Source organism: Apteryx mantelli, chromosome 4, assembly GCF_036417845.1.
Source record: "Apteryx mantelli isolate bAptMan1 chromosome 4, bAptMan1.hap1, whole genome shotgun sequence".
NCBI classification, from domain to species: Eukaryota; Metazoa; Chordata; class Aves; order Apterygiformes; family Apterygidae; genus Apteryx; species Apteryx mantelli.
This window is the reverse complement of record NC_089981.1, coordinates 36,544,525-36,570,067: the sequence shown is the minus strand read 5'-3', so window position 1 is coordinate 36,570,067 and position 25,543 is coordinate 36,544,525. Positions and strand designations below refer to the sequence as shown.

Below are 25,543 nucleotides of genomic sequence, written 5' to 3'. Positions count from 1 at the left end.
CATCATCCTCTTTTTCTTTTTTTCTTTTTTTTCTCTCTGCCAGAGATTGGGTGGGGAAAAATAACTTTTGATGAAGTTTAGACTTTAATATCCACAGATAGGGGTTCACTGAGATACATGTTAAAAATATCTGATTGCTGTAGTCTCCTGTGCACGCATATACAACATACGCAGAAGAACACTACATGACATATGCTGTGGGGTGAGGGCTATGATAAGATTATTCCTTTTCATAGCTGCAAGGCTGTAACCCACTTTATGGGTCTTGTTGATAATAAGTTTTTGCAGGGAGACTTGTATGGTCTGCTCTGCTGTATGAAAACTGCCCCCTCTAGGAAATGGAAGAGCTTTACAATGCAACATGGTGGCAAGCAGGACATGTGGGTCACCAAGGGGCGAGTGCCCCCCAGCAAACCGTTCTATTGCCAATGCAGAATGTAATGAGAGTGTTCAGGATTCAGCATGCAAGATTAATGTAGTTTCAAAATCCTTCGTGAGCTTTGAAACGCAACAATCTGTATTGAGAATCGACTAATCAGATAAGCTTTTCAGTAAAGATATCCACCTCTTTTTTTTTTTTTTTTTTAAGATTTTAAAAATGTGCAAAAGGAAATAAACTTTGTGTAACAACTGTTCTAATAAATCTTGCAGTAAAACGCAGTTTAGTCTAATGTCAGATTTTACTCTTCTGGGGCAGGAATCTGAAGATGGCAAAATTTATTTTGTGAAGATCCATGCCCCGTGGGAGGTTCTGATCACGTATGCAGAAGTGCTGAACATTAAAGTTCCCATCAAGGAAAATGATATTCCTTCGATGGTGGAGAACCCCTTGGACTGTATGCTTACACCATTCAGGCTTCCTGAGAAGGTGATGCACCCTGAACCAGATTATTTCACTGCACCATTCAGCAAGGAGAAGCAGGAGTTGTACCTTATTAATGATGAGAGTACTTTCTTCTCACCATCCATGAGAAACAGAATAGTACGTATATGAATTTGTCTGTTTACATTTACATGTAGATTTACACTGACCCATGGGAGTATACATGCAAGAAAGGAATATATATAATACAAAATCTCTGAGTAGGTGTGCAGACACCTAGATGCCTGTGCATCTTTCTTAGAATTGGTTGGGATGGATCGGGACCTTTACAGGAAGGCTAGCTTGCCTTCAGCAGTCTCATGCAGGGTACTCCTGGTAAGCAGAACTGGATAAATACACAGTTCGTGTACAGTGCTCTTTCCATCAGCCAGTATAGGACTCTGTTAAATGGCTTTAAAACAAGAGAGGTCTGAAATGTGTGTGTTTGAATCTAGGTTTATTATATTTTAACACGTTGCCCGTATGGAACAGAAGAAGGGAAGAAAAAGTTTGGGATTAAAAGACTGCTAAATAACGGCACCTATTCAGCTGCATATCCTCTTCATGATGTAAGTACTTTAGTTTTCTGCTCCTTTGAGCATTTCCCAATGTTTTTATCTTTACGTACAGTGAGACTCCTGTTTCCAGCAGAAATGAAAATATACTCAAACCCTTTAACTTGTCCCAGAAATTAATTCTGTTTTATAATACACAAGAAATGTCTGCCAGCCCTGCTATTTGGCATTTGTGTGCCAAAATATTTCTTCTTATGGATGATTCTTATTTACTTTCAAATAATTAAAAGAAAATTAAATATGTAACATATTAAAATATTTTTAAATGTGGAAATTTTTGATTTCTTAAAAATTAATTTTTGTGCTTTTCTTCATAGCTAAGAGGCATTCAAAAAAAAGCCAAACAAGGTCACAAACTGAATTTTTAGCATAGCCAAATATTTTGAAGAGGCAGAGTTTTACAACGCAGAGCAAAATTACAAGAGCTGTCAGAAACAGTGCTTATTTTAACACATTTCTAGGAAAATGATAAAGTTGCAAAATTTTTCTTAGTTTGAGCTGGTTGATACCTGATGGTGATGAACACCACGGAAGTTAATTAGAGTCAGAATTTCATTTTGCACACACTTGCATTACAACTTTAGAAACCACAGCACTGAGCACAGTATAGTGCAATGTCTGGAGGCATGAAAACTTGAATTTATATCCCCCAGTTTACATCTCTCAGTGAAAGGCTTTTGGCTGTGAAATTTTCAATGAGAGCCTGATTCTGAACTATAGAGAACAGGATTTAGATTTGCATTATTTTTAATAAAGGGGGAGTAAAATAGGGGTTTCCTATTTTAGGGAAGTTTGAGCTTCTTCAAGTACGTATGCTATAAAGGAACAAACAATTTATTTCAATAATCTACCGGAGTAGATGAGTATCACAAAGTGCATGTTGTACCAGTGCAACATTAGTGTAACATAACATGATATGGTTACAGTACAGGTTGGCTAAATGTCTAAGATTGATGTTCTCTGAAAATGTGTTTTACCTTAAAAAGCTACATATACAGAGAAGGTTCTACTTATATAAAAGTGCTGATGTACAGTGCTAACTTAAAATTTCAAGCTATTTTAATTGGCCCAAGCTTAAGAGGGGCACATCTTCACTAGTGTTCATTTCTTTTGATGTAGCATTTGAGTCTGTCGTTGAGATGTTTTGCCTTTCCTCTGATTTGCTCACAGTGCCAGTACTGGAAAAAGGCAAATGATCCAAACTGTGACAGTGAGAGATACACACTATACATGGAGTGGGCCCGTTTCTTACGATTCTACAAAGAACAGCCCTTGGACCTCATCAGGTAAAATGCTGTCTGAGAAGCATTTGCTGTGTTTGAATTTTTACTCCTTTTAAGGTCTGATGGGAAAGAGATGCTTAATTGGGCAGTAGGTCTTTGGAGTACATGGCAAATGTTTTTATTAGCAACTGGAAAAATACTTTACCTCAAATCAAGCCCCGTTCAATCTAGCCAATGGTCTTGGGGTCAGATATTTTACAGATAATTCAATTGTAGATGAACACATATGAAGAATACGTAGTATATTACAATCAAGATGCTGTGGCAGGTGTTTTTAAAGATGGAGCTGAAATTATGAGATTTCAACACAGTCTTGAAAATATTTTGAAAACAGTCAGTTTGTGAAGCTTGACTCTTCATTCAGTATTGAACCCAAATTTAAACTGAATTTACTCAAGATCTCTTTGATTCAGCTCATATTCTTATATAACAAATATATTGCTTTATTCATGGGTTACCTTTGCTCCATTTTTAATACAACCAATTGTGTTTCTGTGATAAATAGCCCATTCATTCCAACTATGTGATCAGAACTATTGCGCCTAATTTAATTTTGTATAACTACTTCGAAAATCAGAATTGTAAATCTTTATGTACATTATCCTGTGGGCAGGGGAAAGAGTGTTTGAAAGCTGGAGCTTCTGCCAGAAAGAAAGGGTCAAAAGAGGCAATGTATTTTGTTCATTCAACTTGTGTAACTCTCACCTATGTCTGGATTCAAATCTTGTTTTTACCAGTGTACGTTAATGGATTTACTCTTCTGTTAATGAGAATTTTGTGCAGTGTTTCACTTTGACTGTGGCCATTTTTCTCTTTTATAACTTTAAATATTGCTTTGTATTCCTATTCATTTGCATTTTTTTTATTCAGGAAGTACTATGGTGAGAAGATTGGAATCTATTTTGCCTGGCTAGGATTTTACACTGAGATGTTATTCCTTGCAGCAGTTGTTGGCTTAATCTGTTTTCTCTACGGCTTGTTTACAATGGATGAAAATATGAGCAGGTGAGTGTAATATTGAAAATCTCCTGCACTTATAATGGTAAAAACTAAGACTTACCTGGCAAATCAAGTAATGCAAAAACTTTGTTCCTGCGGAAAAACAGATAACATGTTTTTAATCTTGGGGCAGACTAATTTGTTCTCCAGCTATATTTATTGACTAAAATGGTGATGGACAGCTAGTGTAGAACTGGTGACTATTAATTAGCAAGACCCAACTTGTAGGCAAGAGGTGGTATTTTACTGCTGTTTGGCAACAGTTTTTTATATTGGATTACCTGCAATACTTAGGATCTTAAGAATACCGCTAACATCTTTCAGAATAGTTTGTTTCAACTGTTTATTGTTTCCTTAACCTTCTAAATTTTATCTTAGCTCACAGAGTAGTCTATTGACCTTTTGCAAAGGTGAAGGGGGTGGGGGTCATCATTTTTACTATCTATCAAAAGCATGAGGACAATGGAGATCAGCAGTGTTTTCTCATCAGAGATGAGTCCATTATGTCATAAGCCAGACTTTGTTAAAGTTTCTTTTGTAAATAATTTTGTATTTCTTTCTTCAAGGAATCCCAGTATTTACTATATTCAGGGATTTGTCGGGGAGGAGGGTTGGCACCATTTCACTGCTCCTGATTTTAATGAAAAGGCTTCCAGGAGCTTTCTTCATTTTTAATCATAAAAGATAATATAACAAATTAAAATTCAGAAACTAGCATATTACTTATATTTCTATACAGAAGGTAACTGCTGTCTGGCCCATTCTGTTGAATTATGTTATTTTGAGACTTGCATTACAGTTACCATATTCTGAATTCACCTGGATATACTGCTATGCATGTTCAGATTTCTCTGGATATAATGGAGGTATATATAGGACTGTAAACTTCACCCACTGTAGGAATTAAATTCAGTGGGGTTTAAAATAGAAATTCTTTAACAGATAGATTAAAGAGCTGTGTCAGATTGAAGTAGCACATTTTGCTGTAGATAGCAAAGTTGAATTAATACTTTTGCTTTTAGAAAAGGTGTGATGAGCACTTTACTAGTCTGATGAAAAATAACATGGTTTATATCTCACCTGAAAGCTGTGCATGCGCAGTTCAGCTTCTTATGGACCTCTGATCCATTTCTGACCCTCCCCCCCCAAAAAAAAAATCCAAAGCATATACTAAGTGAATTGCTAGTTTTCCTCCTTGTAGCAGCTGCTTTTTCTTGTCCTGACCTGACTCACTACAGGTTACATCAGTGGATGTGACAAGTTTGTGAAGCTGCAAATGTTGATCTTCGAACAAATGAAGCTCTGACATTTTTTTTCTGAAATAAATTCATGTAGTGGTTCTTAAGATAGTATAAAGCAGATACTGTAAAACATTTTCTTCTTCAGCAAAGAAATCTGTGACCCTGCAATTGGAGGAGAGATCATTATGTGCCCTCTTTGTGACCGAGAGTGTGACTACTGGAAACTAAACACCACCTGTGCATCTTCAGAGGTCTGTATCTGGTTCTCCAGCCGTTGTCATTTTGTTCATGCTGAAAACTATTTTGTTACTGAACTCTTCCTATGTGTTCTGTTGCAGTATTCCCATTTGTTTGATAACGTGGCAACTCTTTTTTTTGCCATTTTCATGGGCATATGGGGTGAGTACATCTGATAATAAATTTATGTCAAGCAACAAGGAGATCTTGGACAAACTGCTGAGGGATGCTGGGGTGGGAAGAAGGGGAAGAATGGCTTTATGTTTTAATGTTCTGTCTCAGGTGCGGAAGTATCTACCTGGTGAAAGAATAAAAATAATTTAAGGTTATGGAGTGATTTGACATTAAAAAAACAAACAAACAAAAAAAACAAAAAACAACCCCCCCCCCAGCAGGTATGTAGGCTGTCTAGGATGTCATAAGCATTGTGTACTCCAACTACTACCATTTGTTTCTCTACTTAGTAGCCTAACCTAGAGTGATCCAACCACATGTAGTCCTTATAAGAGTTCTTCCTACTGAGTCCTGCAAGTTATCAGTGCCCACATGAGGGAATAGAGGGCTTCTGCGTCCTTTCACTGGAGCCCAGCACTACCACGTTACCAGCAGCACTTTTAGGACAAGAATCAGTTTGCTTCTACTCCAGTGAAGTTCATACATTACATGTATGTTTTGATGATGCAGAAATGGGTAGATTTCCTGAGACTTGCTATAAGGGTGGGTTTACACCAACAGATATTTGTTCAAACTGTAAGGTTATGTTGTCTTGAAAACATGTTCTTTTCTTGAATTCTATACATCTTCATAGATTCAGGATAACATGGTTATTATTTCTCACTTCCTTAAATACCTTGTCTACTGTTTAGGGGAAACACTGTATCAAATACCATAATTAAACAGCCCTTCAATTTGGATACAGATCTGTTAACACACAAAGATTTGTCTATTTATTATCAGAACTACTAGCTTTTTCACAGAGCATTCTCAAAAAATCTTGAAATGAGATGTTGTGTGCCTGTTTCCTAAAACTTTTTTGGTTATAAACACTAGCCTTTGGGTGACATAGATTAGTCATTCAGGAAGCACCAGAAAAAGATTGTAGAACTGCACAAGATAAAATTTCCTGTGTTTGTGTAAACCATAGTCTCTTGAGTTCAAATAAGAATAATCAGATTACCAAAGGCTTACATTTTAAAATAGTTTATAGAAGGCTTTTTTAACATTATATGGTATTACCACTTTCATAGTTGTTTGTTTTATATTAAAAAAAACATTTCCCACTTGTATTTAAAAAACAGTTCTTAAGCCAGCCTCAGTCTCGGTCACTTGAATAGCATCAGACATTCACTGTCTTCAAAATGACCACAATATCAAATAATTACCATAAAAGTAACAAAGTCTTTGAACTTAGTACTTTGAAACAGTTCTGCTTATCTGTAATACAGTTCATGTGTTACACATCTGTACACAGGGAATTAACTGAATTATCTCAGTTCTTTTGTTAAGCCGTGTTGATAATTGCGTTTGAAAAACAGTTAAAATGTAATTGAACATGGTTGTCGTAACTATGGAAATAATCCTATCCTGTCTTGACATCTCCCTTTTCATCCACTTTTGGACTTCAGATAATAAATATATTTAATCCATGTTATTGTTCTTAGCTATGAACTTTAATAGGTAGTCAATAAAAATAGATGGGTCACATTGTGAGAGCAAATAATAGGCTGCAGAACAGGAGCCAGTGCAGAGACAAGTTATTTAATGTAGGTAATAAACTTGTTCACATCTCCTAAAAGTTTTTTTTTTTTCTCCTTTTTAACTATTTCTCAACATTTTCAAATTGAAGTTACTCTTTTCTTGGAGTTTTGGAAGAGACGGCAAGCTAGACTGAAATATGAGTGGGACTTGGTTGATTTTGAAGAAGAACAGCAGCAGCTCCAGCTGAGGCCTGAGTATGAAGCCAAATGTACCCAAAAGAAGAAGAACCCTGTAACTCAGGTAATTAAACATGCTGGATTGACATGCTTGCAAATTCAATTTTGTGCTGAAAGATGTTAGGGGGAGGGTTTGATAATGTATGAGCATCTAATTGCTGGGTAAAGATTTGTGTGACACAGATAAGCAGTACAGCATGTATATCAGAGCAGGGCAGGCCCTCAGCTATAATATCTCCACGCAACTATGTTTATGATTGCAAAGATCTTGGCTTAAATATGTAGAACATGGTGCCAACCACACCCTGCTGCAGCCTCACTGACCACAGTAGAATGCTTTGGGTATCAAAGCAGAATTCGGTAACCCTTAACTGTTTTCTCACTGAAGGCATCCAGTTGGTGAGAGCTGAGGTTTGCACTCTTTGATTGACTAATATCAGATATAAGCTCTTTAACTGCTGAAAGTAGTGTTGCTGTGTTAGCATTGATTGCTACTGGAGCTAACAGCCCTGCCTTTCAGGGGTCAGTTTATCCTGGCACAATGCCACGGTGGTGTGGCTGTACTGCTTTCCAGTCCGGAGTAACTGGCTCTCAGCACTTCAGCCTGTTGCGTGGCAGGCATGCCCCATCTCTTAGATCATGGCTAGGCTTCTTGACCCACAATAAATGAGAATGTGTTTTTTTCCTCTGGGGTGTGTTCATAATTTTAATTAAATATCCTCTAATGATTTTAATTTCCACAGGAAACTGATATATTAAATGAGAAATACTGAGGCACAGCTTATACCTTTCAGTTTGCTATCACCATCTTTACAGTGTCATTCACATTTCAGCATAGCAGTCTCTGAAATCTTCATGCTCTCAGTAGAGCACTCTTTCTCATCCCTACACAACATGAAAAGGAACAGTTGTCTTGATATAAAAATGCTTAAGTGTGACATAAGCTGTGGTTTCACTTATGATATCTAAACACAGTTTGGGGAGCATTTAGAAGATGAAGGTTGCTAAAGTCCTTTGAAATTTAACTGAGATGCAGTTAACCACACTATTTAACTCTTAAACAAGTTCATCGTCTTCATTAAAACTTAATTTAGGTAGGAGTTATTTGACAAATTTAGGGACCAGATGGTTACATTCCAGTACAACATCTACTACCTCAATCAGAAGTATTTAAATCATCCTCTCTCTTCCTAGAATTGTATTGTATGTAAGGAATTTATTTTCACCAGTCATGAGTATACTAAGGTAACCCAGTCTTCAGAAAAGAAATAGAAACTTGTCCAGAGCATGGGAAACACCATTATTATGCAAACAGTAGCCTGTCTTTCAGGGCTGTCTCCTTAATTAGGGAATATATACACTAATCTCATTTCTCATGAGTGTTTCTCTTGTTGCCTTTCAGCACATGCAGCATTGATGTTGTTGTTTTTATAACTGTAACTTGCACACTCCAGTCAAACAGAGATCTTTGAAGATCATGCAGTACGATTTTGAGTGTAGCTCTGCAGAGGTATTACTTTCTGCAGGCTCAAGAAAACAGTTTCAGGCAAATCATAATTTTGGACTAGCTAGTTCAGCTAATTGAAAACAGATGCCTGCCTGTTGCATGTTATTTGCTAGTGTTAGTCTTTCTGTATGCCTAGGCTCAAAACCTCCATTTTCTTAGGTAGCTACACAATAACCAAAACTGGCTGAACCACTGTGGTTCTGCTGCAGTTGAAGGAGAGAACAGGGGAAAATCACGCAGGCAGTTCATGGCCCTCGTGTCCTCTGGAGTAACATACTGCAGCAGAGCATAATCAGGTGAGGACATGGAAGGAGTGGAGTGACCCGTAGGCAGTGCTTACATGCAGCCTGGACCGAAACCCGTAGTCTGGGGAGGTGAATCAGCCACAGCAGATTACAGCCAGAGACGGCACAGGCTAGTCCATTTGTGTTAGTGCTCTGGAGGAGGAGATTGTTACCTCTGTAAGTGCACACAGATCCCCTAGGTAAGATAGTTTATTTGGACTTTATTTAGCAAATAAAAATGGGATCTTAATATATTTTTTTCATCTCAGACTGAGATACTGACTTATAATATAGGATAGTCAGTCCACAGCTGTTTAGTGTTGCCCCCTATGTATGCATTGACAATTACCATAGAAATACAATTATTGGATAGTCCTTTATTTTATGACACATCACATTTATTACCTTGGTAGATTTGCAGAAGCTATTGTGTGGCAGGGTTTTGCAGTGATCCTTGTCAATGCCCAATTACAGCAAACTATGCAGGTTAGCCACACTGTAATCTAATTTCCTTTCATTAGATAATGTGTAATACTGAATATGGGAAAGGAGAATGATTTAAAATAGATTTTTTCTCTAGTCTGAAAAGATGTTATGGATACAGATCACAGAGTTTACTCGGTCCCAGGAAACTTTGCTTCAGTTAGAAAACCTATTTTCTCATTACTCTGCCATGAATCTAAGTTCTAGGTACACTGAAACAGAAATCACCGATCTTGAGACTTAACTGATACCTTATTTGCTATTGATAAAGTATCGGCATCATACTTGTGGTGCTGAAGTATTTAACTAAATGATAGCTAAATTTCATTTTTGCTGATTTCAGCAAAATCTTAATTTATATAAATGGTGAGGCATTCCATTCAAAATTAGGCCATGTCACTGCACAGTGTTATTGCCTACATTTTGTTCTTAAGTAAAAATCTACTTGCTAAATAGCCTAGAATGTCTGAGACATTTGTTCTTAATATAGTGTATATACATATTATTTGTTAATACATAATATGTATTAAATGTTATTATGTAGAGTCCCCTGGTATCTATGCCCATATCAACTTATCTTCAGCCTTTTTATAGTACTGTTAATAGAGCCTTTAATTGTTATCATCACCAAAAACCTTGTAGTAAGTCAAAACCAAAGTATTCATAATAGTGTTTAGTAAGTATATACTTTAGGCAGATATAAGCAGTATGTTTTATTCTCTAATGAGAGAACAGCACATTACGTTTAAAACAAAAAAAAAAAAAAAAAGAAGAAGAAGAAGATAGTACTGCCTGATCTGGCTACAGAATATTGCCATCCAAAGGAACACTTGTCAGGTCAAATGATTAATACTGCTTGATTGTCTCAAGGGGAAACGTGCTGCTCAGTTTTGTGTCCATTGTATTCAGAGTAATTTTGCCATGTTACACTGGTGTGTTAGCACACTCTGGACTTTTGTGTAACAGAAACTAAACTTGCTTCAACAACATGTTACAGCTTAAATGTTTTCCGCTTTCAGAACAAGTATCTACAATTTCAAAAAAGTCATTTGTAGCATACTTAAAATTGTGCTAGCCTGTAGTAATTGGGGCCCTTTGTCCAAGAGTCACATAAGCACAGTACAGTGCCCTTGTCCCAAAGTTTTATCAACTTCATATTATTCTGTATTAAATTTCCTTCCCTTGGCATAGTTCTTAAGTAATCTCTTCTTAATACATGTAATCTGATATTTTAGGAATTAGAACTGGTTGCTAAAAAGAGAACTGTACACGAACATGGAAAACTGTTCTTGTGCTATATGGGAATAGTCTTTTGGGTAAGACCTAGCCGCCTGATACTGCAGCAGAGATTGGCAACTAATGAATGTAGCCATTTCTTCAATAAAATAAATAAATTGAAGGAGTGGAGGAAAATGCTTTCTGGCTGTGTGGAACAACATGGTACATCCAAATAAAGGATGATTTTAAAAAAACCTTCACATGCAGAATCTCTTAAGATTCAGTCCAATTTTGAACGCAGAGCTTGTATGACAGCTGACCTAGCATTACAATAAATAGTTCTGTCCTGTTCATGTGATTAAGAAGTGGGTCTTTGTCCTTCAGGCACTGATTGATTTTGCCAAGTTTTAATTATTCTTTCCAGGTATTGTGTTTACTTTTAGCATTGTTTACGGCCACTTCTGTCCTGAATATTTTTTTTTATCAGCACATTCAAAATCATGTCATACTTGCCCTTATAGAGAGAGGGGTTATGAATGGTTTTCCTCGGATGTGGTGACTTTCACACAGCTGTTGAGAGCTCTCTGTGCTGCTTGATATTAAAATAAGATTATGGATTTGTGAACTGTGCTGTGCTTGCTTGACTGTTTCAGGAGATGGAGCCTTATTTGCCTCTAACTAGCCAGGCTGTACGGTTCTGCATCTCAGGAACTACAGTGTTGTTCTGGGTGAGCATTTTTTGAATCATCACCTTAACATGTATTAGAATTGCTGATTATCACTAATCGTCACATTAACGCATACTAGTGCGTTTAACCGTCCCTTCTTACTGTTGTCCTGTACATTTCCTGCTGTCATGCAAAGTGCACTTCAATTCAGATGAAAAAGATAAAAGACCCTGGAAATCTGTCATTAACTAGAAATGTGATGAGCCTTTCTAGCATAGGGATAACTATGCTGTTACCAGATCATCTTGAAAAAATGTAAAGGCAAAAAAAAAGAAATCACTACAATGAAATGTAACACCAATTTAAGAGAAATAGCTATACAAGGAATTTGCCAGGAAGTGGGCAATATAATGTAATATGTCCTTTCTATCTTCATTTCTGTGAGTCTGTATTCTTCTGCATTATTTCTTTTTTGAATATTGATATTAAATTGTCTTGCTTTTCTTGTGTTAACAAAATAATTTCAGTGGGTTTAATGTATCTAATAAAACAAGATGTCGCCTGTGTACTTTGCATTTCAGTGCTGCTGAACTCATGCCCTTAAAGAATGAAATAAAAAAGTATAAAGCATGATTCTTTATATCTTATCTCCAAAGTTGCATGTATATAGCTATACTGAGCTGTCAGTGTATTTTAAATCTCTGTCCTTTCCTTAGGTATCTCTGATTATAGCTAGCATGATAGCTGTGATCGTGTATCGTCTTGCAGTGTATGCTGCCTTTGCCAGCCTCATGGAGAATACTCAAACTTTAGAACCCATCAGTGGATTACTGACACCTCAACTGGCAACTTCGGTCACAGCCTCATGCCTGAATTTTGTCATCATCATGATACTTAATTTCTTATATGAGAGAATAGCTATCTGGATTACTGATATGGGTAAGCAGTGCACTTGAAGACAATACTCTCAAGGAGTCACTACAGATAGAATCTGTCTAGAGGCGCTTGACGTAGCTGTCCTCACCTTGGGCACGCTGGGAGCATTATGTTTGCAGCAACTACTTGTCTGTATCCATGGCTATATGGAGCATATTCCCTGCATTTGAAAGGTTATAACAAGCTGGTTTCTCTTAGTATAATGTTGGTATATATTAAAATTAGTCCAACAGAGAGGCAATCATGTTTCTGAACATTAATTAAAAATCATTTTGTGTTACATGAGATTCATCAAAGTGAGATGAAGCTGTCTTGATTTAGCACTATTTCAATTAATCCTGAATGTGTATTAAGTAATATTCTTAAAAACAGATCACAGTTTTTCGACAGCCATTTTTACAAGAAAAAAGGCTAAATAATCGTGTCTCTTACTTTGGAGGAGAAGGTAGTAGAGTGGGGGATAGGATAGTGTACACCTTTCAGGTGTTGTGTCAGTACTACCTCCCTTAGCTATGGATTTACAGGTCCAGAGTTAACACGACTTGAAGGCAGATACTGAGCAGGTTGAGAAGCAGTCAGGCCTAAGATATCTTGTGGCTATGGCCATTGGTAGTGTTGTCTCCTTCCAGAGCTGGTGGCAGGCAGGCAGAACCAAAAGGGTCTGTTGGTTTAGTAGCAATTTCATACATGAGTCTTGGGGTGAGAGCTGGAATGCTGGAAATATCATTTCCTAGAACCATTTCTGTGTATTTTGCTATTTGCCCTTTATGATTTATACATAGAAGTCCCTGCAGGTGCTGTACAGAAAGAAATGAAGTTTGCAGAATATTCAGTTTAGGAGAGGGGGAAGCTGAAAAATATTACACGCTTGTAATTTGTACAGCTGTCATAAAACCAGTTGGATGATCTTTTTAAAGAGTTCTTATAAGTGGAATTAACAATTGGAAGGTGTTTCTTGCAGAAACATAATAGGATGTTGCATTGACTTTATTTTGATTGATCCTAGACTATCTCTTAACTCTGAGATTTTTATTGATTATCTCGCTAGACCAAATTTGAACAACGAAAGACAGAACAAGTAATAAGTAAAATTGCCACTAGCAAAAAAAGAAAAAAAGAAAAAAAGAAAACCATCTTTTACAGCTTTTATCCTTCTTGTTGAAGGACAAAAATAAGAGCATGAAGGCTCAGCCATGTTATTTTGCTGCTTGTAAATGTGGGGTATTGTAAGTGTCAGCACTACTGTGTTTTTTAGCTACCGAAGGAAAACAGTGTTTAGTTTTACGGGACTGCTGCCCTCCTATGGCAGGCACGGGAGGCTACACTCAGCTGGGGTTTAGGGATACAGTTGAATATGGGAGTATAAAATGCTGACCACATCTGTCAGGAGTGTCTGTTCTAACTCCCTTCACTCTTGAATTCTTTAAAAAGGTTAGGCCAGATTTTGCTTTCAGACGTACAGGTACAGCCCACCTCTGGTGTTGTGAACACAGTGTTTGATGGAATCATCTGAATGGCTCACCAAGAATAAAAAGTATTTTTATGAACTCTTGCATGATAGGAAGACTGTACCTCACCTTTCTGAGTACTGCCTCCTGTATACTACACTCTAATATCAAGTTCCTGGTAAATACCTTCAGTAGCGCAAACTTAGGCCAAATTCAGAAGCATTAATTTACTCCAGTTAAAATACCTTTAGCCTAAGGCTAAAGGTTAGTTCAGCATGTTTGCCAGATTCTGACCACATCAGAGGAGCTGGAATTCTTGGGGTTTATTTTCTTCCCATCTCTTCCAACTTGAATTGGTTATTTGGTATTATATAACATGACATTTTACTAGTGATATGCTTAGGGCTTCCTACTACTAGAAAAAAGTAAGCAAAATGGAGAATGTGATTATGAGAAGGCAGCAAAATCTTAAGCAAAGGCTTGGTGATGTTCAGTATCACCAAAGTTTCTGTATACTTCCCTCATGTTCCCCTACTATGAGCCTTGTCTTTTGGAGGCACTGGGCCCATCCAGTTCATGCTGATTTCTGTTGAAGTTGCACATATCCAGCACACTGAAAAAACACAGTACTGTAACAGTCTTCTGCCACAAAGCAAAATTTTTCTGTGTTTGTGCATTGCCAAAATTAAAGCTCCCTATTCTAGGGGACACTGCTAGTTTTGTTTTGAGATAGGCTATTTTTAGAAGCTGAAAGGTGAGAGATTTTTGGAGCGGGACAAGTGCTAGTGGACAGTATGAAGAAGGGGAAACTGAAGCTGATAAACATTTCAAGAATGAATTCCACTTGCCTGCCTACTCAGAACATTGCATTGTAAATAAAGAGGAGGGTGTCAGAGAACAGGAATACCATTTGCTGAGCTCTTTTCCTTTGGGATGTAAGGGCACCGGGGGTGATGAGTATTTATGGGCATAAATATTTATGTCCTTTTAAGGGCATAAAGGAAAATAAAATTATTATATTCTGCTTTCACAGAGATTCCCAGAACTCATCTGGAGTATGAGAACAGGCTCACTATGAAAATGTTTCTGTTCCAGTTTGTCAACTACTATTCATCCTGCTTCTATGTGGCCTTCTTCAAAGGGAAGTTTGTTGGTTATCCAGGTGCATACACATACATGTTTAATCGCTGGCGAAATGAAGAGGTAGGACTTTATTGATGAAGGTGGAATGAATAATAAACTAGCTAAACTGTTCGTCCTCTCCAACCCCTGGAGCCATAAATTGCCAACTAAACGTTTGGTCTGGAATGAGCTGGACCTTTATTGGCCATCCTGAGGTTGATGAAGGGGCTTCCAAGGGCACTTCCTGCTGTTGCTATTTGTGGAAACACTGGTAGGGAAAACTTGTGGCACTCAGTCACAAAGGTGAAAAAATCTAAAAGTTCTTGTTGGCCTCACTTCTCCTGAAATACCAGTGGATCTAACCATATGTTTGAAAAGTGACTCTGTAGGTTAAAAAAGCTAGTATAAATGGAGATGGTCACTGGCTTCCAGTTATCTTCATTAGCTTTTTGAAGCACATTTTCAGAGAAGCCATTTGCTAAGAGGCACCTCTGTAAGTTTTTGCTTTTTTCTCTCATCATTCCTAAGTATGCTGCATGTACAGAGATGAAATGCAATATTTAATGCTAAGTATTGCTTGAAAGTCAATAGTGAAGGAAAAACTTGATGCAAAACAGAATGAAGTAATACAGTGCAGTTAGTAATTGAGTATCTCCTAGTACTGGTCTGGCCACTAAATTATTAAAAAAGCCTCAATAAAGACTAGAAATGTTAAAGCTAGTGTTATCAGCAAACAGCAGAGACCAGATACTGGCAGGTATTTAAATACCTCCAGTGTAGGGAAACAAATAAACAGAGCAGGTGCTTGCTGTATCAGTGTTGGTCTAGGTGTTTTGAGCTAAACAGGCACCATAGATTCACCTTGCTGGGGCAGTGGGGTTGCTGCTGCTGCACATGGTACTGCCCCATCTTGTGTACCTGCACAGCAGTCAGTCTGAATCACCCAAGTTGCTCTTAAGCATCAGAGTTACATCTTTAAATGGTCTCTCTGTTTTAATGTGTGCTTTATTGAGCATGTTGTGCATTTATAGCCCTCTGTAACAGCCTTCCTTAAGAGAAAATCTTAGCTGGCAGTCCGGGTGTAAATTAAGTATTGCCCTAAGGAGTTTGTGAACTTTTCTTCTCTCCTTTCTCTCACATATACATGTGTAGGATATGTTTGACCTGGGTAATGTCCATTATGATGTTACTGTTAACTCCCAATCTGTCTTTATCAGTGTGATCCTGCAGGCTGCTTGATAGAATTGACGACACAGCTCACCATAGTCATGGCTGGCAAACAGATCTGGGGAAATATCCAAGAGGCCATTGTACCGTAAGTTATCCCCTCCACTGAGATGCCTGTTTTATAGACCTATGAAATGATTGGAAGGAGTGATAATCAGTAGGCCATATGAAGAAGCTAAGAAAGATACTGTATGTAAATTAACCACATCAATTCTGAAAAGTAGACTTGCTTTATAGATCTTTTGGCTTTTTATTTGTGAAAGCCATGCTTGTAAAAGCACATTGCAATAAGGAGCTTGCTTAGAGAGAAAGCAATACTTGATCTGCTTCCTCCATTGTTACCTTTTTCTGCAAATACAGCTGGATTTGTAACTGGTGGGGACGCCGGAAAGCGAGAAGTAATCCAGAAAATTTATACAGTCGCTGGGAACAGGACCATGATCTGCAGATATTTGGAGCCTTGGGCCTATTCTATGAATATCTAGAAATGGGTAAGTTAAAAAATACACTTTTGGAATGAGGACAAGACACTTTTTACTGACAATTAAAAGACAATTGGTTTTCAGTTATTTTTTGAGGGATGATGGCACCACTTTAATCTGGTAAACAGTAGAGCATGAATTGCTGAAAATCATGAAATAGCCCAGCCCAATAAACAGAGCTGTCTTTACATCTTGTAATGAATGCAGGGAGTTTCACAGAAACACTGCAAGGACTGTTTTGTTTCCCTCATTTGACTGGTGAATATTATTCTTGGTGCAGCCAGCTCTGTCACTGTGTATTCAGTTCTTGTTCCCAAGCATGTTTTCTGCTGATGTCAGTGGAAATTCTAAGTGTGGAATGAGTGCCAAATATGCTGTAAGACTCTGTGCTGCAGATACGAGATCTATGAACTGGATCAGAGAGAACACATTTGGTTTTAGGTTTGCACTGATGAGTGCTTTGATGCAATCCAGTAGACCAGCAGAGGGAGCATGAGTAACAAAAAAGAGATTTTTCAGAAGTGATGCTAACATGATCAGCTTAAGCAATTTGTTTACAAAACCCAAGAAACTAAAACTGGAAATTGAAGCCAAACTAAATCTAAAATACACTGGAAAAAAATATATGTCTACTAGAAGGACAAAATTTGTTGAAAAGGGTTCTCTTGTATTGTTTTATTTGCAGAGAAATAATTTTAAGTGTTAATAGATTGCCTAGAGCTATGCAGCTCTATTCCTGTCACATAGCTGGCTCATACAGGGCTACGATCTGGTGAAATTCGTATGCCAAGGACAATCGGTTTTGTCAGTCATGCCTGGTAATAGGTTTCCTTGCTGTTCCTGAATCGGAACTGAGCCAGTACGCTCCAGCACTGTGCTGGGGCTCCTGAGCTAGGAGGACTTCTGTTCGACTAAGATGAAAAACTTATCACTGAAGTCATGAAAGAGCGGATGACCGGTGTGTGGGGAGTTATTATCATCCACTGCCTAAACCAGACAAGATGTTCTGTTTCGTTTCCTTTGTTTAAAATATAGTGGTAGTATTGGCTCTGCACTGAGGAACGTCACAGAATGATACAGAATGTGTCAAAAGACATTTTGCTTTGGTAGTGACTAAAGGGATCATTTATGTATTCTGTTTGCAGTTTTTAAATTAATATTGACTCCCACTTGAACTAATGTGAACAAAATTAACATTAATAATATCTTGACTAAACCAATAACAGCAGGTAGAGGTAAGGTTGTGATAAAAATTAAAATATTTTCCCTTTTTCTTTAGGAGTGAATTGATAGCAAGTTTAAAAGGCCAAAGGGCTTGCTCTGCACAAATTGCAGGAGAGGAGAACCAGATTTTTTTTTTACCTACTCTCTCAGAAACTCAGAAATTTAGCATATGAGTACATTCCCTTACAGTTACTTTCCATTCACAGCAGGAAAAGTGCAGCTCCATGAAAAAATTGGTATCCATCACTACTGGTCCTGTGACAGGACCCAAATGCCCCTTCCTCTTGGCTGCTGCTGAGAGGCAGCCATGGGAGACTAGAGAAGTTCACGGGCTGGGGCACACTGGCGTGTCGCCCTGGGCAGGAGTAGGGACGCTTCATTGCGCAGCCTGGCAGAAGTTTGCCGTGTGTCCAGCAGCGGTATCTTAAATGTTCCGTTGTCACCCTGAAGATTCTCTCCTTTGGGCAGATTTTGACACTTTTCTTTTTTCCCTTGCAGTAATTCAGTTTGGATTTATTACTCTCTTTGTGGCCTCCTTTCCTCTGGCTCCCCTTCTTGCTCTGATGAATAATATTTTGGAGATCCGAGTGGACTCCTGGAAGTTAACCACTCAGTACAGGAGACCTGTTGCTGCCAAAGCACATAGCATAGGAGTTTGGCAAGAAATCCTGAATGGAATGGCCATCTTGTCTGTTGTCACTAATGTAAGTAAGTTAACTGTGCTCAGTCAACTTTGCATTCATGTTTTCAGAATTTACAGATTTAAAATCAGCAGACGCTTTCTCCTTCATCAACAATACTCATTTTATCCCATGCTGCCCTAGGAGATACAGTCAAACTATTTGGGCAGTTGGGCTTGGCAGCGTGTTGATGACGTGCATCTCTCAATCCACATTTCATTGGACCATAATCTTTCATTCACTTGTCTTTTCCAGTATTTTGGAATGGCTGTTCTGATGAAGTTTAGTTGGAAGCACCCAGGTTGTGCAGAGGGAGCCATAGGGGATAGCAGAGGTGGATTAATTTCATCAGTTGGATGATGTTTCTGTCTTGTTACTATAGGGTCTATGTTGTGGGAATTATGCTAGTTCAGCTGCTTCTGGATTCCCCTATGGGAGCAATGGCTCTGAATACTCCTAATAAACTGGAAACAAAATGCTATGTTTGGTATTACATCTTTAGTATAATGTAAAACAGTCTGCTGAGCAAAATAGTTACTCTTTTTAATGCAAAATATTAAACCATATCAGATCTACAAATGTGTTAGGTAACAAAACCACTTGCAGCTACTGCGTAACTAGCAAGATACCTGGGCATTTTGAGCATTTCAGGTTTTTAGACAGAATGTGCTGGTAGCCATCGTCTCCTTCTGAAATGCAGCTGGAGAAAATGGCTCCCCTTCTTTCATAAAGTAACTTAGTGCTCACACACCAGATTCAAGTTCATCCTTTCTCACAAGAATTCAGACCCACGTCTCTTTCCCTCAGCAGTGCTGTAATCACGGATAGAAGATGGTTTGGTCTGAGGATAGGAAAGTATAAGCAATCAGTTCTGTATTGCATAAAGTAATTCATACTTTATTAAATGAGAAGGGAAAGGGAGGAATGGCTTTGAAGTCCAACACTCATCTGGGGAAGAAGATTTTTGGGTTTCAGTGCCTCTTCTAAGGACTGTTCACATATTTTGTTCACTAAATGTTTAAAATTAGCTAGTCCTTGCAGTAGAGGCTAGAGCCAGCTCCTTTGCCAAGGCAAGTGCCCTAATCGCACTCACCCTTGCTCAGTGGATCCTGGTTTATGCCACAGACTCACAGTAACAAAAGCCTTTTATTAATCTGCTCACAAGTTTTGTGTGGTACTTCCTCAGTTTCTTTTTCCAATTTCTTTTTTCAGGCTTTTATTGTTGCATTCACATCAGATATGATTCCTCGTTTAGTTTACTACTACGCTTATTCTACAAACGAAGACTCACCTATGTCTGGATACATAAACAATAGTTTGTCAGTGTTTCAAATCTCAGATTTTCCTGACAGAAACAAGCCGAAAATGAATCCAGATAATTTTGTCATATGCAGGTTTGTGTTGGTATAATAATAAGCATTTTGTCACTATCTGTTTAGAATACACCATAAAAAGTCAAATGCAAATCTAAATAGTCCACTAGGAAATAAATGACATAATTCTCAAGTGTAAAAGGTAGTGTTTGAGCCATTAACAAGACAGTGTTTGAGACAGTAAGAGATCCTGCCATAACCAATGAAAAGTCACCTTTTTATTGTTAAAGAAAGTCTCATTTGCTAACATGAGAATTTGTTTCTTAATTATGCTATTGATTTTTTTGAGTGATAGAGATTTATGTCCCTAAGGTTGCAACTTAAGCCTATATTTTAGAATGTATTTAGTTGCAAAGCTTAAGTGGCCAAGGAAGCTTTATTAAGGGGCAGTTTAGACTCCAAAGCATATGCACCACTACTGAAAATGAGATATGGTCTTTAAAGTCAAATGTCACTGTGCTTAATAGCATTGAGAATCTGGACTGTTCATTTTCGTGGAAAAAAAAAAGTCCTTTCTCACTAGAAGAAAAATTGGAGGTTTCTAGAAGAAGAACTGAGAGACAAGGTTAGAGAAATCCATGGTAAAGGAAAAACACTTCGTATGACGTGGAGAAAAATTCTTTAAGAAGAAGCTGCAGTTGTTTGATGTTTTAGCTTTAAAGCTCCAGGAGTTCTACCTATATGCTGAATGCTGAACACGTACTCAAGACTGCCCTCCGATTAAACCCGGCATCTGTCCAGTACATAGTCTGTCAACTTCCATTGCATTTATTCAACATTTGTCCATTACTATGTGCTACATTGCATCACTCTGTCCTGCATTATTTGATCATGGCCTGAAAACAAAAGTAACCTATGTATAAAATTGCACTTCTTGCCCGTCCTCAATCCATACTACATTGCTGTGAATGAGGGTGTATAAGCAAACATAAGATAGAAACAAATTATGAGATCCAACCTTTTTCTGCGAAAGGAAGCAGACCATTTAAAACAAGATGAAAAGGTTCCTTAAATGACAGCTGTATCTGCATGTAAGTGTCACTGAGCTTGTAGTCTGTCTCAGACTGAATATGACATTTCACCTTTACATGTCTTTCTACCTAACAGGTACAGAGACTATCGATATCCTCCAGATCACGAGAGGAAATATTTACACACTATGCAGTTCTGGCACATTCTTGCTGCAAAAATGGCCTTTATAATTATTATGGAGGTATGTTCCCCACATAATTTCCTTCTGAAATTAATGTTATAGATTCTGTAGATAGTTGTTAATATGGGAACTAGAACTGCTGAGAGTATGAAGTAGTTTCTTCCCTAAGTAATATCAAATATTACATGTCCAAAACAAATACTATGACTTGGTCTTTTAGCTTCAGGAAGTTAACCTCAAAGTAGAAACAGTGAAAGCAGCTTAAGAGAGTGCTAGATTTGATCCAAAGAAAACAGCAGAATAAAAAATATCTTTATGCAGATGGCAAGAGCCATGAACCACTAGGACTAGCACTTGAGCTCCTACTGGTTTCCTTAGAGTGCTGTATGTGAAACAACTGCTACACAGAATCCTAAAAACATTTTTGCAATCATCTATATTGGATAAAAATAGCTAAATCAACAATTTGGATAATTGACATTTGAGTATTAAGCTGTGTTTTGCAAGTTCTAAAGAGAGAAGGGGACTGTTAAAGGGCTATGCTTATCACTTCTCCTACTGTATCTTATCAGTTTGCAAAAGCTGTGCGTTATCAGCATGGGAATGTGAATTTTCTAAGAAACAGAGGTTTGAACGCTGGGTGTTCAAAACCTGACATTTCCTCTTGGATTTGTTAATTAATAAAATGGCTTGGAATTAAGGTTTTGCCCTAAAAGGAAATGTTTTAATTGCTGTGCACATCTCAGATACACATGAGTTTATATGAGATATTGTTCCAGGACAGCTGAATGATAAATAGTCTGTATGAAGAAAAAGAGAAGCGATCATTTTGGTATTAAATAAAATAGTAGTTCTTTCATCTGGTAATGAGTTGTTACATTTCCCCTGACTTTTTTCTTGCAGCATGTTGTATTCATCGTCAAATTCTTTGTAGCATGGATGATTCCCGATGTCCCTGCAGACGTGAAAGCCAAAATAAAACGTGAAAAGTACTTAACACAGAAGATCCTACATGAGTATGAACTTGAAAAACTGAAGGAGAAGCTGTGTCGAGGTGATACGCAAGCCACAGAAAAGGAGTTCATTGCCACAGAAGGGAAAGTGGAGTTATCCAGTGCAATGTAGTTGAAAAAACTACTGTATGGCATTTAGCTCATGGATCTGTGGGCCTTTTTTCTGTGATTTGCTCAGTATGCATCATCTTGAAAGCTATGGGTAGTTTTAACCCTTTGCTTTCAGTCCACAGATTTCAGACTTTTTAAAGAAGTCTTAGTGAGCATTCTAAATTTAGTCAATTTACTTAACTCCTATGACTTTAGCACTGTTTTCTATTCACCCATCACTTTGAATAATAATTGTATTCTTGTTATCCTAAAATTTGGATTCCCAGGATAGGGGATGTTCCCCTCTAAGGGCTCACACGTTATCATGTGGTCATTATCACCAAGCCCTTCCCCCTGTTCCTAAATGCACAGTTCAGGCTGTGTCCCAGCTGAAAGAAAAGGACATTATAGATGACTCCTGCTATGGAAAATGCTGAAAATGATTACTTTTGACACGATCATTTAAATCAGATAATACTTCTGATGCAGGGATTGGGTTATGTTTTTTTTTTTTTTTAAATCCACTACACATCTTACATGATATTTGTTCACAACTTTGAACTTGTACACGTTTTTAGATGGAATGGATTTTTAAAGATATATTGGTGTAATTCCACTTGGAATTATTTTAAGGCATAGAATTCAGTTAATACATGATGAAGGAAAAGATACCTGCCAAAAGGTTTGCTCTTTAAATGCAAACACTGTAGAATCATCTAATTAGTGTTTTTGAAAAGATGTAGACAATTTGGAGAAATGCAGCTAATTTTTTTTTTTCCTCAACCTCAAAAACTACCAGTAGAAAAATATGCTTGACATTAGTTTTGGCCAAAGCTGGTCCTTGGTTTGGTTTCTTTCCATCTCTGTGAAGGCCAACAAAGGGCTAAAATAGTCTATCTGTACTGGGTGTAGACGGTGGACTGTGACTTTTAAACAGAGTCCGGTGGTTTGGGAGCTGACCTGCCATACAACTTGATCTAGCTGTGTGACTGTACAGAGATGAAGATTACTATTCAAAACATTTTAAGAATGCCAAGTAATGTATGTTTATGTTGCTATTGTCCTTATACATAGGAGACTTGACTTTTTTTTTTTTTTTTTAACTTTAAAGGAGGATTTTTTTTCTGCTTTCTCATGGGGCTTTTCTACAAAGTTATCAAGTTTATATATAATATCTACTTGTGCAAAATAGCTACCAGTTTATGAATGTGCCCTTGTTTTATAATTTTAAGTAGTTACACATTTTTATGATTTTGCTGGATATTTAAAAACATATCAACACTTTGATGCTTAGTGCCTTGTTTATTTGCATTTGACAAAAGATGTGAAAATGATCACTATGTGGAAATGTGTATTTCCAAAGTGTGCTTGCAGGCATCATGATACTGTGAACCTGCACACGTAACTGTATGGTGTTAGCCAGACAATGCCTGCCTTAGCACACTTCTGTGTGTTAGCGCTATGCAGACTATTAGAGCGCAGTTCAAAACTGGACTGCTTAGATGAAGTAGCACCAGACTGTTGAGTTCTTTCATGCTGAAGTATGCTAGCCAGAGAGTTAGAAATTTTAATATATTTGCACTTTGAAAGTTATACTTCCTTGCAAGTATACAAAAAATCAGATTTGTATCCTGTATCAGCCAAATAACATACTGTTTACTAGGTCCACAAGTTAGTTTCCAATTTTGTTTTAGCAGACTCAGCCTATGTCTTGGAACATTTGGCTACTAACCTTATTATTGTAACAGAGTGTTAAATCACTGTTTTGGGTAGAACTGTCATTACTAGCAGAAGTTGTGACGTCGAAGTGCCTACCTCTAACAAACATTGCGTGGTTCGGCTCCAGCCAGGGAGCTGAAGCAGGTGTATACATTTCTCTCTACTGTAAGTTATTCGTTTTCATTCTGTAAGTTTGCTTGATAAATCAAGCATATTGGCAATTCATGTTTATGATGAACTGACCATGTTCTTGAATATTCACATGCATCTGAAGTAATGGATTTACTGCAGGAATGCGGTAAATAAGATAGCTCTGCTGCTTAATGTATAAGCCAAAGAGGAGTATTGGTCATTGTAATTATGTATGCAACACCAGAATTTAAATATTGCAAGCACTTTTCTGCTTCTTACATATATACTGCTAACGATTCCACAGTTTTGTTACTGTTAGCAATGGCAAAGAATTGCTTCAAATAGTGAGGTGATGAGATGCAAAGTAATATTGATACTTCTATGCAAAATGCACAGGTCTGAAGCTAAAAACAGATTTGAAAATTCAGCAGTAGATGGTTTCTGAAGACAGAACATTAATTTCCTCACGTCTTGTAATAAAGTGTCCTAATATATTACACTTGAAAAGATGTCAGCAAAATAGCTATATTGTGAATGAATAGTGCTATTTGAAAGCAAGATGGAGGAAAACAAGGAGGAAACAAAGACTGGGATGCAGCATTAATGTGCAGAAGCCCCACACATAGACTCCGACTTTGATTGGATGTTTGGCCCCATTTCTTGCTTTCTTGAAGTTTGTTTTTTCACATCACTTCCTGTTTCATGCTATAAAAAAGAGGTTCTGCATATGTCGTATCCTACAATAAAAAAGTGAAAAACTGTGGCATCGGCTTATTTAAAAATGTATATAAATATATCATTACAATTCATAGCATTACTTCTTGGTATATAGAAACTGTTCATGAGAGAATGTGTTGTCATATTAACGGCTAATGTCACATAAGACCACAGTCTAACACACCTCTTTATGTAATAGTTTGCCTTTACAAGTTATTAAGCAGTATTTTCACAAACAAAAGATTATTAGCATGATTAGGATTATAATGATCTACATACATATATATTTACTGAAGCGTTCTTGAAAAGTGACAAAAATCAAAAAATGGTCCATTCAGTTTGGGGATGTACTTGTTCTTTCTGTTGGAATATTTGGTTTTGATTTTAAAATATGTATCTAGAAGTGTCCTTTAACCAAAGTAAAGCTACTCCTGTGTTGAAACTACTGTAATTTAAGGAACAGTAGATTGCTTCATTAGAATTAGTTAGAAAACAAAATTGGCCTTTAAAGTGTAGTAAGATCAGGGATTTTTTTTTTCCAGTTGAAATGTAGTATTTTTACCTTAGGAAGATTTAGTATGGTATGATCTAAGCAAATGACTGCAAAATAAGAGTGTTACTACAAAACACTATACTGTTTTTCTAGATTTTATTATTATGCTTTTACTTTTTTATGAAAACATGAATAATACCATTAGTTTGAGATAACAGGAAGGAATGGGAATAGATGTACTTTCTTATTGTTCTGTGTATTGCTTGTTTTGACTTGTACTGTCATGTAATTGGAGTAGCATTCTTGTCTGCTAAGTATGATGCTGATATACATGATACACTAATGTTGGGATAATTTTTTTAAACATTGCATTTGGCTAACTTATATATGTAAATTTAATAAGAATTAAATCTGTTGGCAAATAAAGCAGTGTTTATTTTTAA

At 37.2% G+C, this 25,543-nt stretch overlaps 1 protein-coding gene across 3 annotated transcripts in view; it reads left to right on the top strand.

Annotated features, from left to right (window-relative positions):
• The window catches only part of ANO5 (anoctamin 5), a 59,443-nt gene extending 33,900 nt beyond the window's left edge, over positions 1-25,543 (top strand). For all 3 annotated transcript variants that reach the window (XM_067296245.1, XM_067296244.1, XM_067296243.1), the window contains 16 exons: positions 698-982; positions 1,318-1,431; positions 2,608-2,723; positions 3,591-3,725; positions 5,106-5,211; positions 5,299-5,359; positions 7,044-7,195; positions 11,277-11,351; positions 12,008-12,230; positions 14,709-14,878; positions 16,015-16,112; positions 16,385-16,515; positions 18,229-18,434; positions 19,623-19,804; positions 20,891-20,996; positions 21,840-25,543. In XM_067296245.1, the coding sequence (XP_067152346.1) occupies positions 698-982; positions 1,318-1,431; positions 2,608-2,723; positions 3,591-3,725; positions 5,106-5,211; positions 5,299-5,359; positions 7,044-7,195; positions 11,277-11,351; positions 12,008-12,230; positions 14,709-14,878; positions 16,015-16,112; positions 16,385-16,515; positions 18,229-18,434; positions 19,623-19,804; positions 20,891-20,996; positions 21,840-22,061 (2,382 nt within the window). In that variant the 3' untranslated portion in view covers positions 22,062-25,543. The remainder of the gene's footprint in view (positions 1-697; positions 983-1,317; positions 1,432-2,607; positions 2,724-3,590; positions 3,726-5,105; positions 5,212-5,298; positions 5,360-7,043; positions 7,196-11,276; positions 11,352-12,007; positions 12,231-14,708; positions 14,879-16,014; positions 16,113-16,384; positions 16,516-18,228; positions 18,435-19,622; positions 19,805-20,890; positions 20,997-21,839) is intronic.